Source organism: Thalassophryne amazonica, chromosome 16 (genome assembly GCF_902500255.1).
Source record: "Thalassophryne amazonica chromosome 16, fThaAma1.1, whole genome shotgun sequence".
NCBI lineage: Eukaryota > Metazoa > Chordata > Actinopteri > Batrachoidiformes > Batrachoididae > Thalassophryne > Thalassophryne amazonica.
This window is the reverse complement of record NC_047118.1, coordinates 27,047,260-27,065,919: the sequence shown is the minus strand read 5'-3', so window position 1 is coordinate 27,065,919 and position 18,660 is coordinate 27,047,260. Positions and strand designations below refer to the sequence as shown.

At 41.5% G+C, this 18,660-nt stretch overlaps 1 protein-coding gene across 1 annotated transcript in view; it reads right to left on the bottom strand.

Moving 5' to 3' along the window:
• The window catches only part of LOC117528100 (protein shisa-6), a 257,952-nt gene that overhangs the window by 184,749 nt on the left and 54,543 nt on the right, over positions 1-18,660 (bottom strand). Inside the window, exons 3-4 of the mRNA XM_034190645.1 lie at positions 6,684-6,779; positions 4,354-4,422 (exon numbers count right to left, since the gene is read on the bottom strand). Coding sequence (XP_034046536.1) covers positions 4,354-4,422; positions 6,684-6,779 — 165 coding nt within the window. The remainder of the gene's footprint in view (positions 1-4,353; positions 4,423-6,683; positions 6,780-18,660) is intronic.

Genomic DNA, 18,660 nt, shown 5'->3' with positions numbered 1-18,660 from the left:
TGTGAGAAATAAATACAAAGACACTGAAATCCACAAAATTTACTTTTGATAGGAAAAAACTTCACTTGCCACTTAGTTTTTCTTTATGTATCCAAAAACAAAACAATCATTTATAAGGAGGATGTCTTTATGCATAAAATATGGCACAACTGCTGCAAATATATATGTAGTTTTGCAGATATAGTTACTGATTAACTGTGCCCCCTGATTCACCTTGCCCCGGTTTCCCCTACTTTGAAATGTACTTGTCACAGGTGTGGCCTTCAGTGTACATTTGCTTGTGGAGACTGCAAAGGTTCTAGCTGCTGTAACAGAATGGATCCTGAAGTTTTGACTGAAGTTGATGAATGAACAATCACAGAACTTCAAAGTCACTTTTCAGTGACTTTGGAATAATTTCGCTCCAGGTTTTGTCTTATTTGGTACGAGGCATAATTTTTGTTTCAGCCATATTTGCATAATTACAACCTCTTTAGGACTAATACTCGTACATGTGTTATTTGAACACCTCCTCCACAGTAAATTTTGCTCAGTAAAATAATTTTGCTCAGATGGATAATCTGCTGTGGCCACACCTAACAAGAGAAACCAAAAATGGAGAAGAAGAAAGTTCTATGACTTTCCAAGTGTCAAATTTTCCTCAGAATTAATGTTGGGGTAATTAAGAAAGTTTGACAAAAAAGAAAATGCTCAAATACCTTACAACTGTATATGAACAGATTTATTGATTATTTTGGAATTGGTGCAGAGGCACTAAAGTGACAGTGTGCTGCCTGATCCAGAACTGAAGGTACGAGCTGCTTGCACAGTGGTGCTGCAGTGAGCACATGGAGCACTCAGTAGTAACACGGTGCACATCTGTCAGTCTGGTTTTTTTCCTGACAGCAGCTGGAAGGAGTGGAGCTGCTGACTGATGGCCAGCTGTTAAACCAACACGTGCCCGACGGCGGCTGACACGACCTCCAGTTTGAAATGGCGGCTCACGCCATCAGGCAGCTAAAGCCTGTCACCTAATGGGTGCAGTGGGAGGGTCTCAGGTAGTCAAGAGAGGGTCGCCTGCTCCCATCGTGCTTTTAAAATATTAGTCTAATATTCAGCCTTAAAAAAATTCATGCTCTGAACAGAAACAATCCTGCGACGGTGATTCATAAGTACTCCTGCTGAGTCGACTCTCCTCTTTACAGTTTACCCTCCTGTGCTCTGCAGACTCTCAGCTTCATGTTCACACAGACGAGTGCTGCAAATATATCTACCTCTTATCTTCACTTTTTGTAAATGGGATTGCAGATTGTTTCCTTTCTGTGTGGATTTTGCACGTGGGTTTGGTCTGGGTGCGCTGGCTTCCTTCCACCTCCAAAAACATGCAACTTAAGCACATTTGACCATACAACCCCTGGCAAAAATTATGGAATCACCGGCCTTGGAGGATGTTCATACAGTTGTTTAATTTTGTAGAAAAAAAGCAGATCACAGACATGACACAAAACTAAAGTCATTTCAAATGGCAACTTTCTGGCTTTAAGAAACACTATAAGAAATCAAAAAAAAAATTTGTGGCAGTCAGTAATGGTTACTTTTTTAGACCAAGCAGAGGGGAAAAAATATGGAATCACTCAATTCTGAGGAATAAATTATGGAATCACCCTGTAAATTTTCATCCCCAAAACTAACACCTGCATCAAATCAGATCTGCTCGTTAGTCTGCATCTAACACGAGAGATGTCAATTGAAACAAAGGAGAGGATTATCAAACTCTTAAAAGAGGGTAAATCATCACGCAATGTTGCAAAAGATGTTGGTTGTTCACAGTCAGCTGTGTCTAAACTCTGGACCAAATACAAACAACAGGGGAAGGTTGTTAAAGGCAAACATACTGGTAGACCAAGGAAGACGTCAAAGCATCAAGACAGAAAAATTAAAGCAATATTTCTCAAAAATCAAAAATGCACAACAAAACAAATGAGGAACGAATGGGAGGAAACTGGAGTCAACGTCTGTTGAACTGTAAGAAACCGCCTAAAGGAAATGGGATTTACATACAGAAAAGCTAAATGAAAGCCATCATTAACACCTAAACAGAAAAAAAAACAAGGTTACAATGGGCTAAGGAAAAGCAGTCGTGGACTGTGGATGACTGGATGAAAGTCATATTCAGTGATGAATCTCGAATCTGCATTGGGCAAGGTGATGATGCTGGAACTTTTGTTTGGTGCCGTTCCAATGAGATTTATAAAGATGACTGCCTGAGAGAACATGTAAATTTCCACAGTCATTGATGATATGGGGCTGCATGTCAGGTAAAGGCACTGGGGAGATGGCTGTCATTACATCATCAATAAATGCACAAGTTTACGTTGATATTTTGGACACTTTTCTTATCCCATCAATTGAAAGGATGCTTGGGGATGATGAAATCATTTTTCAAGATGATAATGCATCTTGCCATAGAGCAAAAACTGTGAAAACATTCCTTGCAAAAAGACACATAGGGTCAATGTCATGGCCTGTAAATAGTCCGGATCTTAATCCAATTGAAAATCTTTGGTGTAAGTTTAAGAAAATGGTCCATGACAAGGCTCCAACCTGCAAAGCTGATCTGGCAACAGCAATCAGAGAAATTTGGAGCCAGATTGATGAAGAGTACTGTTTGTCACTCATTAAAGTCCATGTCTCAGAGACTGCAAGCTGTTATAAAAGCCAGAGGTGGTGCAACAAAATACTAGTGATGTGTTGGAGCGTTCTTTTGTTTTTCATGATTCCATAATTTTTACCTCAGAATTGAGTGATTCCATATTTTTTTTCTCTCTGCTTGGTCTAAAAAAGTAACCGTTACTGACTGCCACAATTTTTTTTTCCTGATTTCTTATAGTGTTTCTTAAAGCCAGAATGTTGCCATTTGAAATGACTTTAGTTTTGTGTCATGTCTGTGATCTGCTTTTTTTCTACAAAATTAAACAACTGAATGAACATCCTCCGAGGCCGGTGATTCCATAATTTTTGCCAGCGGTTGTAGTATGAATGTGTTTGTCCATAGCGAGGTGACAGTATGATGGCTTGTTACATATCTCACCCTGATCACCCTTTTGTCTAGCAGCAGTATCCCTGGTAAAACCACACACAACCTGTCGCCTCCCACATAAAACCCCTCTCCCACACACAGTCCCACTTCCTTCCTTCCTCCCTTTCCTGCAATGCCCAAGTACTTAGCAAACATTAGCTCCTAATGTTAACTATATAAATGTATTCACCACTCAAGATCAAAGTCATTTGGAAAGGTTAAAGGTGGCTTTAATGTGAAAAAGTTCAGTCTTTGATGATATTGATGGCTTAATCAAAGTAAATTACATGCACAACCGCAGCCATCCACACACAAACATCCACACACACACAAACATACAAAAAAAATATTGAGCAAGCATTCAAAGTAACTGTATCCATCAGTCAGGATCAAAGGTCAGTCAGAAAGATTCAAGATGGTTTAATGTGACTCAGTTGCATGTTTTATATTATTGATGGCATTGATCAAAGACAATTAAGGCATTGGTTGCCTACCAACCAGTCAACTAATAACCAGAGCAGGGTGGGGGGAGTCCAAATACTTTTGGACCAGTGCGCATATCAAAGCAGAATGGGTGTTGCCCAGCAACAGTGCTGTCAAAAAGATGAAGCAACATCAAATGTGAGTAAGATCAGTTTACATGTGGTGTTTATGAACGATGTTTTGAGGTGAACTCTGAACCCCAGCGTGATGCTTGGAACCGGCTCCAGGCTGCTCATGTCATAACAGTAATTCCCCCCTGGTGAACAGTGAAGGTAATGCAGGAGAGCCATGAGAAGCCACATAAAACAAATAATATTTAAAAAGAAATTCACTCCACCATAGACTGTAACTTTCTGTACATTCTCTTGTTGCACTGAAATGAGCCTCCTCAGTCTTTCTGGTGGAACTGTTTCTGGACGGTTGACCCTCTCAGTCCATAAAAAATGTAAAAATGTCAAATTTTCACTTACCTTATATTTACAAGATATCTTTTTCGCTGGCTACAGTAGCACTGCTAATCATGAAGCTTCCCTCACCTGCCTGCTGTGGCTCAGTAAACACACTCTGTGTGACTCAGACATCCTCACACAGACAGACTTGTCCAGTGAACCCTGCTGTCAGACTGCCATCCCAAACCCAGCAAGTGGAAAAAACAAAACTAAAGACAGGCACTCTGTATCTAACGAACGTGCTGTAGGTGCACGCCGCGGTGCAGCTGTGTGACTTGTGAGCAACTTTTCTTATGAGGTGTTAGCAGGAAGCAAGATATGTGGCTTTTCTCCAGCAGCAGGTGGAGCATTTGGAGAACGTACCGTAGGAGAGGGGAACGTCCAGATCGCCCTGCCAGGACATCTGCCCCGATTCATCCATGGAGTGCTGTGCTGTAAAACAAACAAACAACGGCCCTCTTGTTTACAGCTCATTCCATGCTGGAACAACTTCGGACTCATCAGAACTTTTCAAAACCACTACTGTCCATGCTGCATTCACACCGGCTGCTTTCCAAAGACACACGTGTTACTTTCTCATTGCAAGTGTGGATTTAGTCACAGACAATAAATATGTGTGGATTTTACAAGATGTCACTTCAAGCCATTGTGTATCATAATGTTCATCTTCCACAAAATCATACTCAGCCTTTAAATCCTGTGAGCACACATTCGGCAGAAGGAAGATGACAGCATGATGCAGAATAGGGTGGTCCATAAAAATGGTCAAAAATTTTTTTTTCAAAAAACTTCAAGTCTCACCCTCTAAATTTGTTGTACCTAACATAAAAACACATCATGTACAATTTCATAAAACTCTAATAGTTTTTACTGGTAGCACACAGCCCTTAAAGATTTTGCTTGCAATAACTTTGTCATATAGTATGGTCATTTCCAGATATTTCCAAATTATTTCTGTCAGTTTAATATTGATATGTCAGGACAGAAATTATGGCAATACATTGGAAAATCAAATCTTTTCATATCCCATAAAATAGTTAACACTAAACATGAATTGTGAGATGCAGTTCTTCTCATACATGTATCATGCTCCTACAATACCTACATACTGGGGTAGTGAAGATTTTGTAACAATCAAACATTGCATTTTCATTTTATTGATGAAATACTGTTTCATTATTGATAAATTTAAATAAGTCTATGCTTTATATATTTCCACATATATTTTGATCTAGCTCCAAACAATAATATTCTTATTCCTTGCAGTACTTAATATTCAAAAAGGTATGAATCAGCACAAGAACCAATTATACAGCTGTGTAACATAAGAGAACATCCTTTACATGATAATGATATTTAAGTTGCTTGCATCATGACCAAGACTTGCTGCCGTTTCAGTCAGAATATAGGTGGCACTTCTGTCTGTTGTTTTGGTCCTATCCAATGCTGCTGCAAGTCCTGGTGTTACAACAGCTTTAATTCTACTGGCTTTTTGTGGCACTGGCATAACAAATTCTTCATCTGGACTTTCTGTGTTCTCTTCACTCTGGTTGGAGACAGTGTCAGGTAGTGAGACATTAGATGGTCCAGGCTCCTCCAGTTTCTCTTTGTATTTTGCTTCTGCAGCTTTCCTTTTTTCTGCTCTTTGTTCTTTGGCAGTTTGTATTTTATCTATGCCTGCCATGCATCCTCTACCTTTCTCTCGCTGAGCAAGTAGGAACTGTCTGTCATCTTCAAATTTTATCATTGTTAGGACATCCTGATGTGCCATGTCAAACAAGTCCTCCAAAGATTCACAAAACACTGTTTCATCTTTCTTCTGCTTGTCTGTATTGTGATTCTTGGTCTTTTTCAATGTTTTCCATTTTCCGAACACCTTTTCTAACTTTGTGATCAGATGCTGCTTTGCGGGATTCTAGCTCTCTCCCAAAAAGGAATTGCCATGTCTATAGAGGTCACAGCAGCATCATGGACAGTTTTCTTCAAATCAGTGTGTTTGAAGAAAAATACCTTGAGTATTTGCCCATTTGAGGGCAATTTGTTTCCCTTTATTTTAGTCGGTGGAACCAATAAGGTATACAAATGTTCTACTTCTAGTAGTAGCTGACATGTTTTGCTGAAGTTTCCAGTTAATGGTTAAGCATGTTAAGTCAGCAAGTGTCTCTTTTTACATTTATCTCATGTTAGATTCACCATCACCAAAGATCTGAAAGAAAAGAAGCTGTGAATTGAAGCAAAATTTTCAGCTTGTAGCCTAAAATAACATTTTTGAAAGTATGTTGTGAGAAATATTTAAACCCAGGTATAATTTTAAATTGAATATAAATTATACTTTAGTTACACTCAGGTGGTTAACTTCTATCCTCTTTATAAGTGATGTGATTAGATACTGGATAATGGATAACCTATTCCACGGGCACTCGGGCAGCGATAATTGATATATTTGCAACCTTCAGCTATGATGTGCTACCTCTAAATATTAATGTATGACAAAAATATTTGGCAGGCTTTCTTTTTTCCCAAAGCATCATAAAATGAAGGGGTGAGAGTAATGAATTTCCAACTTTTATTTTTTTGAACCACCCTAATGCAGAAGCGCCGTGAATGAAGTGGTTATTATTCTGTATTTGTTTCTCAGCGAAATGAAACTGAACCCATGAAGGATTTGGGCAGACACAGAAGCTGGACTTTACCTTTTAAATGTCCACGTCCAAGAGTCACAAAACCAGAGGAGAGGAAGTTCTGCATGTCTTGGCCTCCACTGTACAGGGTCTCTTTCCCGTAGTGTGCTGGTGAGGGAAAAAAAAACAACAAATTTGTACTGCCATCAAAAACATTGTATACACCAATACACACACACACACACATACACACACACACGCCCTTAGCATCCTTCTCCCTCTATACCCTGGGTCCGTCCTCTGCACATGTCCAAACCATCTCAATCTCACCTCTCTGATTATGTCTCCAAACTGTCCATTGAAGTCTTCTTCAATCACTATTCTTTCATGCTTTGGTTCACTCTCCACCACCTCATCTATCTCTCTCCAGAAATTGTCTTTCTCCTTCATCTCACAACTTACCTGTGAGACATATGCACTGATGACATTCATCATCACCCCTTCAATTTCTGACTTCACACCCTGTCAGACACTCGGTTAACCTCCAACTCACACTTAATATACTCTTCCTTAAGAATGACCCCAACTTATTTCTCCTCCAATCCACGCGATGACATCACTTGAAACCACCTCCAATGCTCCTTCCCCTTGGTCTCTTGAGCACACAGGATGTCTCCATGTCTCCATTTTTACCAGTCATACTGCCAGTATTCAAAGTCCTGATTCTCACTTCCACCATTCTAGTTTTCTTTCTCTCCCTCTTTGAATTCATTCTGATGTTGATGTGTTGTGGGTGGAAATAAATCAGTGCCAACATGATGACAATATGCAAACTCCATCCAGAGAGGAACTGGACTTTAGTTTAACAATCCCAAAGCCTTCTTGCTATGAGGGAGGAGTTCTGGTCAATGCCCTTTTCCATCACAGTGTGATCAGTTAGGGACCCCCCATTGTCTCATTTAGTGACAGGTGGGCAGATGTGTTTTTTGACAGCTGCATCATTTCTCACTGACAGCTCGAAGAACTATGTATCTACACAACTCATCACATATTAATGTTCAATCAAAATGATCATTTTGTGTTAAAACGTGGCAATGTGAATATGAGACTGTGCTGTTGTTACTTGTATGTTTTCTGCTGTGTTCCATAATGGAATCAGACATAAAAATAACTTTACATCAAATAGTGACATTTACAATTAAAATATAATTATTCTGAGCTGAACTGACAGCGCTGCTCATGGAATGAATCTGTTAAAAAAATATTATGAAGTGAACTGAATGTGCGTACAGTAAAACTCGCTGATTATTAAGAAAACAGAATAGAAACTGAATTTTATATATATATATATATATATATTGGATAAACCCTCTGTGACATCAGTCGTAGGTTTCCTGAAAAGTGGATTAGAAGCTCAAACAGTGTGGTTCTGGATGTCATAATCTTGGCAGCACCTGACTACACCTAATTTCTCGCCAACTCATAAATGGGCAAAGAGGTGAGGCGTGGGCAAATGAATCAGGAATGGGTTAGTCTGATGATGCTTAGAAATGATCTTCAGTGAGAAGAGTTTTTGGGTTTTTCTGTTACAACAGAGCGACACTGACCAACATGTGTCTCTTATATCTGTTTCTTTTTTCTCTTTTTTTCTTGTAGTGTTTCAGACACTATAGTGACATTCTTTTTCATGACCACTATAATGTTTGTGAATAGTCTACCTCAGTGGTGCCCAAAGACATTCCAGAAAGGGCCAGGAGGATACAAGTGTTCTTTGCAACCACTAACTCCACCACATAAATTCACCACAAACTCATCCCACCTGCTCAAAGTGACGTTCATCAGTGAAATCACCTGCTGGAGTCAGTGGTTGGAAAGAAAACCTGCACCCTCTTGGCATTTTCTGGAATGTCTTTGGGAATGACTGCTCCACCTAATGCATTTTGAATCAGCTCATAATGGGCTAGAAAGGACTGAAAATTACTGAAAAAGAGAATTTCATTAATCAAGATGAGAAAAAAATAAATATGGAGAATTGCAATGTTTTGACTGATCCCCAGGAAGTTGTTTGGCAATATGATATGATGAGCTAACAGTGACATATGAGATTTGAGTGATATTATTGAGTATTATATAACGGCTGAGTGGATCCTTGTCATTTGATTGGTGCTTTGTATGTCACATGGCATGGATTATTCATCCCTTTTGTGTTGCATTGCATTTAGCATGAAAATATAGTTCCATTTACCATGCAAATTTGGTTCCATACGTTTTGTACCATTGCATGCTGTGAACCCCACCCACGCACACACTAGTGGGCCACTGTTTAGCTAAACATGGCAAAGTTTGTTTTGCTGATGGACGACGATTTGAACAAGCTAATTGATGGTGCTAATTCTTCCAACACACACAAAAACAACAAAGCTATCTGGAGGCATGAAGAGCTGTTAGGATGAAAACCTGGACAAATTTCTGATATGATTTTTTTGTTGGACTGAGGAAGTACACAAAGGCTTTTTTTTCATTTGGAAGTATCACAGACTACATTATCAGAATTATTTTAGAATGATCTACGTGGTGTGTCCATAAAGTAACGGTCCGTTTTATTTTTTTTTAAAAACTATATGGATTTCATTCATATGTGTTTACGTCAGACATGCTTGAACCCTCGTGTGCATGCGTGAGTTTTTCCACGCCTGTCAGTGACGTCATTCACCTGTGAGCACGCCTTGTGGAAGGAGTGGTCCCGTCCCCTCGTCAGATTTTCATTGTCTGGAAATGGCGGAATGAAAAGGACTTTTTTCCATCAGAATTTTTACAGAAGCTGTTAGAGACTGGCACCTGGAAACCATTCGAAAAAGTTATCTGGCTTTTGGTGAAAATTTTTACGAGCTTCACAGAGAATAAGGACTTTAACTACAGCTTTAAGAACCCCTTTAAGGACGGTCGGTGCGCCGCGCTCCGAGCTGCGATGTTGCGGCACAAACCACTGGATCATTTCTAAGCTGATGGCTCTGTGGATACGAGACCATCGAGTGCTCTTTCTCTGGTTATCACAAGAGCTGGACATCAGCCATTTTCCGGCAGATTTCACTTTTAACAAGAGATTTTGTCATGGAAAGCCACGCGGAGGCTTCGCGCGTCACAACCGATTCGCTGATGAAGTGAGACAAAGGAACACCTCCGTTTCGGAGTGTTAGAGGACAAGTTTGGACATGCCTATCTTGGCTTTCAGTGCTTACCAGTCGAGTGAGTATAAGAGAACTTGTGGAGAGCTGGACATGTGTAAAATGTAAATAAAACAGAATAGATTCGAAGAGATTCGTGCTTGGGACTCCGACGAGGGCGGTCGCATCTCCTCCACTCTCCCTTAGCGTGTTTTGTCTGTGAGGCTGCCAGCCCTGCTCCTCTGGAAAACAGCAAAATGGATCTGATCTAGTGGTCTCTGAACGCAACTGATACTATTTTTTCCACAAGACACTCGGGAGCGGAGGACTGTCCTTCAAGGCCGCTGGGATAAAATCCTCCCCCCAAGGAACACTCCTGATAGCCTTGCTCCTCGTCTCCCCCCCTCAAGTCTGGATTCAGCACCGCTGCTGTGGACCACCTCCACTGACCATTTTAAAGTGATAAGGTTTATGTTTAATCTTCTGTTTAAATTTAATCTTCAAATGTGCATTCTCACAATTATAGATTTTTACCATGGCACAGGTACTGACTCCAGGGTTAATATAGCCACATAACTGGAGATTACATGATACACACCGAGAATCATACTGACTTTTGTGCATTACATTTATAGATGGAGCTGTCCACAACACTGGTGCTGACTGCTGTTTCAGCCCCCGCATGTGGCACAACACAGCCCAGTCTCACATTTTTTTTTGTTTTTTTTTTGTGCTCGCGTGACGAAATGAGTCAACCCCCCCCCCCCCCCCACCCTTCACTTTTAATTTTGTGCAGCCATCACGGAATGAATAAGAATGAATTTGTGCTGCTGTGATGTAAATGAGGCATGTTTTGTCACAATATCACCAACCAGTAGGTTTGGTTATCCATTCGGCTGCTCCCGTTTTTTTTTTTTGTGTGTGTGTGTGGTGTGTGTGTGTGTGTGTGTGTGTGTGTGTGTGTGTGTGTGTGTGTGTGTGTGTGTGTGTGTGTGTGTGTGTGTGTGTGTGTGTGTGTGTGTGTTCGGGGTCGCCACAGCGGATACAACCAGATCCGCATTGATATTTGGCACAGGTTTTACGCCGGATGCTCTTCCTGACGGAACTCCAGTGTTACCTGGAGAAAAACACACAGCCGCTGGTGTTCCAAAGAGGTCTCCCATCCAAGTACTAACCAGAGATCTGACGGGATCAGGCTTACACAGAGCAGATTGGCTGCATCACCAACCAATAGATTAATGTAGATTTTGTGCTGCTGAATCACAACTTGCTGTGAGACCAGGTTGCATGACACAGACACACGTAGCACCCTGCTTTCAAATGTGTAGAATTCAGATGCAAACGTAAGCCCATATAATTTCTTTGGGACTTGTGCTCATTTGAAAGACACAATCCTCAGTGTGCACTGTGAGTAGATCAGGTTGCTCATTTGTTTGTGACTTATATGAAGATGTCATATATATATATATATATATATATATATAGTGAGGAAAATAAGTATTTGAACACCCTGCGATTTTGCAAGTTCTCCCACTTAGAAATCATGGAGGGGTCTGAAATTTTCATCTTAGGTGCATGTCCACTGTGAGAGACATAATCTAAAAAAAAAAAAAAAATCCGGAAATCACAATGTATGATTTTTTTTAATCATTTATTTGTATGTTACTGCTGCAAATAAGTATTTGATCACCTACCAACCAGCAAGAATTCTGGCTCACACAGACCTGTTAATTTTTCTTTAAGAAGCCCTCTTATTCTGCACTCTTTACCTGTATTAATTGCATCTGTTTGAACTTGTTACCTGTATAAAAGACACCTGTTCACACAATCAATCACACTCCAACCTGTCCACAATAGCCAAGACCAAAGAGCTGTCTAAGGACACAAAGGACAAAATTGTAGACCTGCACAAGGCTGGGATGGACTACAGGACAACAGGCAAGCAACTTGGTAGAAGACAACAACTGTTATGATTATTTATTAAAAAGTGGAAGAAACACAAGATGACTGTCAATCTCCCTCGTCAGGGATTCCATGCAAGATCTCACTTTGTGGGGTAAGGATGATTCTGAGAAAGCTCAGAACTACACAGGAGGACCTGATCAATGACCTGAAGAGAGCTGGGACCACAGTCACAAAGATTACATTAGTAACACATGATGCTGTCATGGTTTAAAATCCTGCAGGCAGCAAGGTTCCCCTGTTCAAGCCAGCACATGTCCAGGCCCATTTGAACTTCACCAGTGACCATCTGTATGATCCAGAGGAAGCATGGGAGAAGGTCATATGGTCAGATGAGACCAGAATAGAGCTTTTGGAATCAACTCCACTTACCATGTTTAAAGGATGAGAACAACCCCAAGAAAACCATCCCAACCATGAAGCATGGGGGTGGAAACATCATACTCTGGGGTGCTCTTCTGCAAAGGGGACAGGATGACTGCACCGTATTGAAGGGAGGATGGATGGGGTCATGTATTGCGAGATTTTGGCAAACAATCTCCTTCCCTCAGTAAGAGCATTAAAGATGGGTCATGGCTGGGTCTTCCAGCATGATAATGACCCCAAATACACAGCTAGGGCAACTAAGGAGGGGCTCCGTAAGAAGCATTTCAAGGTCCTGGAGTGGCCTGGCCAGTCTCCAGACCTGAATTCAATAGAACATCTTTGGGGGGAGCTGAAACTCCAAACCTGAAAGATCTAGAGAAGAGGAGGAGTGGACCATAATCCTTGCTGCAGTGTGTGCAAAGCTGGTGAAAAACTAAGGAAACATTTGACCTCTGTAATTGCAAACAAAGGCTACTGTACCAAATATTAACATTGATTTTCACAGGTGTTCAAATACTTTTTTGCAGCAGTAACATACAAATAAAATATTAAAAAAATCATATTCACATTGTGATTTCCTGATTTTTTTTTTTTTAGATTATGTCTCTCACAGTGGACATGCACCTAAGATGAAAATTTCAGACCCCTCCATGATTTCTAAGTAGAAGGACTTGCAAAATCGCAGGGTGTTCAAATACTTATTTTCCTCACTGTGTGTGTGTATATATATATATATATATATATATATATATATATAGAGAGAGAGAGAGAGAGAGAGAGAGAGAGAGAGAGAGAGAGAGAGCGAGCATAAATCAGGCCCTTGATGTATAAAATCCACTACATTTTCAAGCATTTGAAGACTGTAGCACAGATATTCAATGTTCAAAGGTCATTTCATTAACACTCAAAAGCAGTGTTCCAAGTGAGCGTAATCATTAAAAAGACCTGTAAACATATACTCAACAAAATATAAATGCAACACTTTGGTTTTGCTCCCATTTTGTATGAGATGAACTCAAAGATCTAAAACTTTTTCGACATACACAATATCACCATTTCCCTCAAATATTGTTCACAAACCAGTCTAAATCTGTGATAATGAGCACTTCTCCTTTGCTGAGATAATCCATCCCACCTCACAGGTGTGCCATACCAAGATGCTAATTAGACACCATGATTAGTGCACAGGTGTGCCTTAGACTGCCCACAATAAAAGGCCACTCTGAAAGGTGCAGTTTTGTTTTATTGGGGGGGGGGGGGGGATACCAGTCAGTATCTGGTGTGACCACCATTTGCCTCATGCAGTGCAACACATCTCCTTTGCATCATCCGTGAAGAGAACACCTCTCCAACGTGCCAAACGCCAGCGAATGTGAGCATTTGCCCGCTCAGGTCGGTTACGATGACGAACTGGAGTCAGGTCGAGACCCTGATGAGGACGACGAGCATGCAGATGAGCTTCCCTGAGACGGTTTCTGACAGTTTGTGAAGAAATTCTTTGGTTATGCAAACCGATTGTTCCAGCAGCTGTCCGAGTGGCTGGTCTCAGACGATCTTGGAGGTGAACATGCTGGATGTGGAGGTCCTGGGCTGGTGTGGTTACACGTGGTCTGCGGTTGTGAGGCTGGTTGGATGTACTGCCAAATTCTCTGAAACGCCTTTGGAGACGGCTTATGGTAGAGACATGTACATTCAATACACGAGCAACAGCTCTGGTTGACATTCCTGCTGTCAGCATGCCAATTGCACGCTCCCTCAAATCTTGCGACATCTGTGGCATTGTGCTGTGTGATAAAACTGCACCTTTCAGAGTGGCCTTTTATTGTGGGCAGTCTAAGGCACACCTGTGCACTAATCATGGTGTCTAATCAGCATCTTGGTATGGCACACCTGTGAGGTGGGATGGATTATCTCAGCAAAGGAGAAGTGCTCACTATCACAGATTTAGACTGGTTTGTGAACAATATTTGAGGGAAATGGTGATATTGTGTATGTGGAAAAAGTTTTAGATCTTTGAGTTCATCTCATACAAAATGGGAGCAAAACCAAAAGTGTTGTGTTTATATTTTTGTTGAGTGTATAATGAAATACTAAAATACCCTCAGCCATATGAGCACTGCCTTCTTTATAATTTGCAGTTGTTTAGTCAGTTATCAAGATCCAATTTTTATCATTATCAATTATCAAGATCCAATTTACATACAATTTTTGCATGTTCAACAAAGCCCCTCTATCAATCGATCATGAACAATATTTACATTTTAATGGCGTCTGCAGGAGGTGCACATGTCCATCTACATGAACTTTTGACAAGAGCAGATGTTAGCTTTGAGTTAGCAGAAGTTCGCATGCACACTGACATCCACGAAATGTCTTGTAAATAACTCCAGAGGTGTTATCAGGTTCCAGAAACAGCATTTTCAGTTTTTAGGTGTTTATTTCTCGCTAGCTTTACATAATATATGGCAAAGAGGTTATATTACACACAAACAAAATGGAGTTTTCCAGTTAGCTAGACCAGCCTGTGATGTCACCATGCTAACATCCATGAATGCCTTGTAAATCATTTCACAGGTGTTATTAGATCCAAAAACAGCATTTTAAATTTTAGAAATGTTTATTTCTCACTAGCATTTACATCATATATGACAAAGGTTATATTTACACACAAACGGAGTTTGCAGATAGCTTGACCAGCCAGTGACATCATGGTGCCGCTGTACTCTGATTGGCTGTCACCCCTGCCCCTCAAAAATTAACGGAACAGAATGAAATAGAATGTGACTTTTTAACCTCTTAAAATAGGTCAAGGTTAGCCATCTTCAAACTTGGCTAAGGTCTGTGTCCCAAGAATGTCCACTGTGAATTTGATGACTCTGGCAGTAACAGGACTGGACCTATGCTGAGCACAGACAGATGGACGGACATATGGTTGGATGGATGGATGCAAAGTCTTCACAATATCTGATGGCCATATTTGATGGCCTCAGGTAATGAAAGCATCCTTGTGACAAAAGTGCAAAATAGTGCTGTCAAACATAAGTAGCAGTCTTAAACAAAATACAAGTCATTGAATGAAAAATTAATAATCTGAAGTATGGAGCATTGGTTCGGCCAAATGCCCCTTCTCATCAATCGCCAATGAAACCCTATGAAGCCAATTAGATCACTCAGACCTTTTATTCCATGGAAGATGAGATGATGATTATTTCAAATCATCATAATGAGAAGAAACACCTGGGACCTTCAGGCCTGGTTTTAATCACACTGAACTCTGATTTCTTTTTAAACAAAACCACAGGATGACAACAAATTGATGACTGAGACACTTTGTCACTGTTCATTTGAGATGTCTACAGAGGTAAGGAAATATTCACCGTATTTTCCTGCTTGCCATTTTCTAAACCCAGTTACTGTAGTTAAAGACAGACTTGTCATTCAGGAAAAAAAACATCACAGATGCTGTCACAGAACAAAATATCGGTGCACTGCATGAATAAATAAAAACACAGAATCAAAGCACAGAATAAAAGTCCAAGGTGTGTGATAGTGATTTGAAAAAAAGAAAACTATTGATAACTGTCTCTGTATCTGTTTATACACAGCACACAATAAATAATAAAGCACACGGGATATTGAACATATGAAGATGCTGCAATAGCTGATCCCGTTTTGTTCGGGGTTGCCACAGTGGATACAGCCAGAGCCGCATTGGCATTTGGCACAAGTTTTACACTGGATGTCCTTACTGACACAACTCCAGTGTAACCTGGAGAAACACACACAGCCGCTGGTGTTCCCAAGAGGTCTCCCATCCAAGTACTAACCAGGCCCCACACCGCTTAGTTTCTGAGATCTGACGGGATCAGACTGACACAGAGCAGATCAGCTGCATGAAGATGCTGCAAGGATAAAGTATATTCTATGACAGTGAATGATCTAAAATAAGAGTCAGAGCTCAGTGAGGTAGGACTCTTGTTGATGCTCCTTCAGCCAGGTAGCAGACTTTGTGCTTCTCATATCTTACGCACATCAATAACCTTCCTCTGGATACACGGCGTGTTGATCATACATTTAAACTGATGACACACAGTAATGTTTCCACATGCAGATGTTTTCAGTTACAGTTGATGGTCACATGATGTTCAGAGGAAAAGATGATGATGATGATGATGATAAAGATGTTCTGCAATTGGTCCTTCATGTGTGTTCTACAAAAATATTATCACGACGTTCTACCATGTTCTACTTTTACCAGTGCATCATTCATCCACCCAGTGACCAGTAGGGTGCGCTGCTCCACTCCTGTCTGTCATTGATGTTCCACTGAAATGACTGACTTCTGGTCCCCATCATTCCAAGTATATGTGGTGCTGTACATCTGGGCTCACACCCTCTTAGTTTTACAAATTTGGTTTATTTCTGCTGGATCACCTTTCAGCTCTGGAGCTTCAGCTGTATTAGTCACGTCGAGGTGGTGCCACATGTCACTGGAGCAGCACACCACAGAACTACCCTAGATCCTCGATGACAACCACCCAGGAAGACAACCGGTCTGTCCCCACCTCCCAAAAATAACAGTCTGTTTGCCACAGAGAGGGAGACCATGACCATCTCACCCGCCTTCTTCAGCCACTGGGGTAGCCAAACCTGAGGCAACTGCATGCCCCAGTCATGCCCAGAGGGATGTGCCACATGGCCAAAATGTCATAGCCGATGGTCCCTCACAATGCCACGTGATGTTTTGGAACATTGTGTTGAGCTCTTGATGTCCTGATCTTCTTTATGACGCACAATCTGTAATAGTAAGTCCCTTCAGCTTCTCCCTAGTTTCACTCGTGGTCACCACAGCAGATCCAAGGTGGATCTGAATATTGATTTGGCACAGGTTTTATGCTTGTTGGCCTTCCTGATGCAACTCCATGCTCACTGCCATGGCAAGAACCTCCCACTGTGGAAACAACCGCATTAATTGCTTGGCCACCATCCCTGATCTTTCAAGTCAAGTTTGGGACCACACCCTGGTGCTGCACTTTGACGCATCCACAATACCATGGAACGGCCTTGTCTCCTGGATGGCAACCATCCAGACCGACAACTGGTCCATTCCCACATCTCAGGAATAACAATCTGTCTGCTGCAGGCAGGTGAAAAAGAAAGATTCTTGCTTCTGCTCTCTGTGGGAGTAACTCTGCTGCTGCCTTTCATCAGAAGATAGCATGCATTATGAAAGGGATGGAGAGAACCATCTGGAGAGAAGCAGAGACCACAGGAGAGCAACACGTGCCCCTCAAAAATGTTACATGATCCAGGCTCCTATTTCTACCATACTTTCTAATGAGGGCTTTGACTTCATAAAGTATTACAGTCTAAACTTATAACAGCATCAGACTGCTCCTCCGTGCAAAGTTGTGATTTTCACTTTTATGTATTGTCAGTTGTTGATAAAAACAGAATTCATCAAACATTCATCAGAATTATCATCCAGAGCAAAATCCTCATCAGCCACCTGGAAATCAAATGCTTCATATCTGAGGACCAGCAAATCAGATTTGAATTCACTTATCCAGCTCCGGTTCAGTGTGGCAGTAGACTGAACACTTCACCTCCCTGTCATTGGCCAAATCCTGTAACCCTTCCTGGGGGATCCTGAAGTGTTCCCAATACAGCTGGGGAATCTAATCCTTCCAGTGTGTCCTGGGTCTTTTCCAGGGCCTCCTTCCAGTTGGACATGACTAGAAGACCTTGCTCGGGAGATGAACAGGGGATGTCCTCAACCGATGTCCAAACCACCTCAGCTGGCTTCTTTCCATGCAAAGAAACAGTGGCTCTATTCTACCTGACAAAGCAACCTCATTTCTGCCTCTTGTATCCATGACCACAACACCCAGTTTGACACAAATCTGTCCATTTGTGTGTGAACAAAATAACTCAGTGGTAAATGGTACCATGATGAGATGGACAGAGACATTTAGCAAGTAACTGTGGGCCATCAACAGGGACACCAGTGCAGGAGGGGAGTCCACTGAATCTTAACCAAGCAAACCGGGCTCACCATTCCTGAGATGTCTGCTTTGAACAGTACACGTCACACAGACACGGCACACAGACACGGCACACAGACATGGTGCACAGACATGTCACACAGACACAACACACAGACACGGCACACAGACACAGCACACAGACACGGCACACAGACACAACTCACAGATACGGCACACAGACACAACACACAGACACGTCACACAGACATGTCACACAGACACAACTCAGACACGGCACACAGACACAGCACACAGACACATCACACAGACACGGCACAGAGACACTACTCACAGACACAGCACACAGCACACAGCACACAGACACGGCACACAGACACAGCACACAGACACGGCACACAGACACAACTCACAGATACGGCACACAGACACAACACACAGACACGTCACACAGACATGTCACACAGACACAACTCACAGACACGGCACACAGACACAGCACACAGACACATCACACAGACACGGCACAGAGACACTACTCACAGACACAGC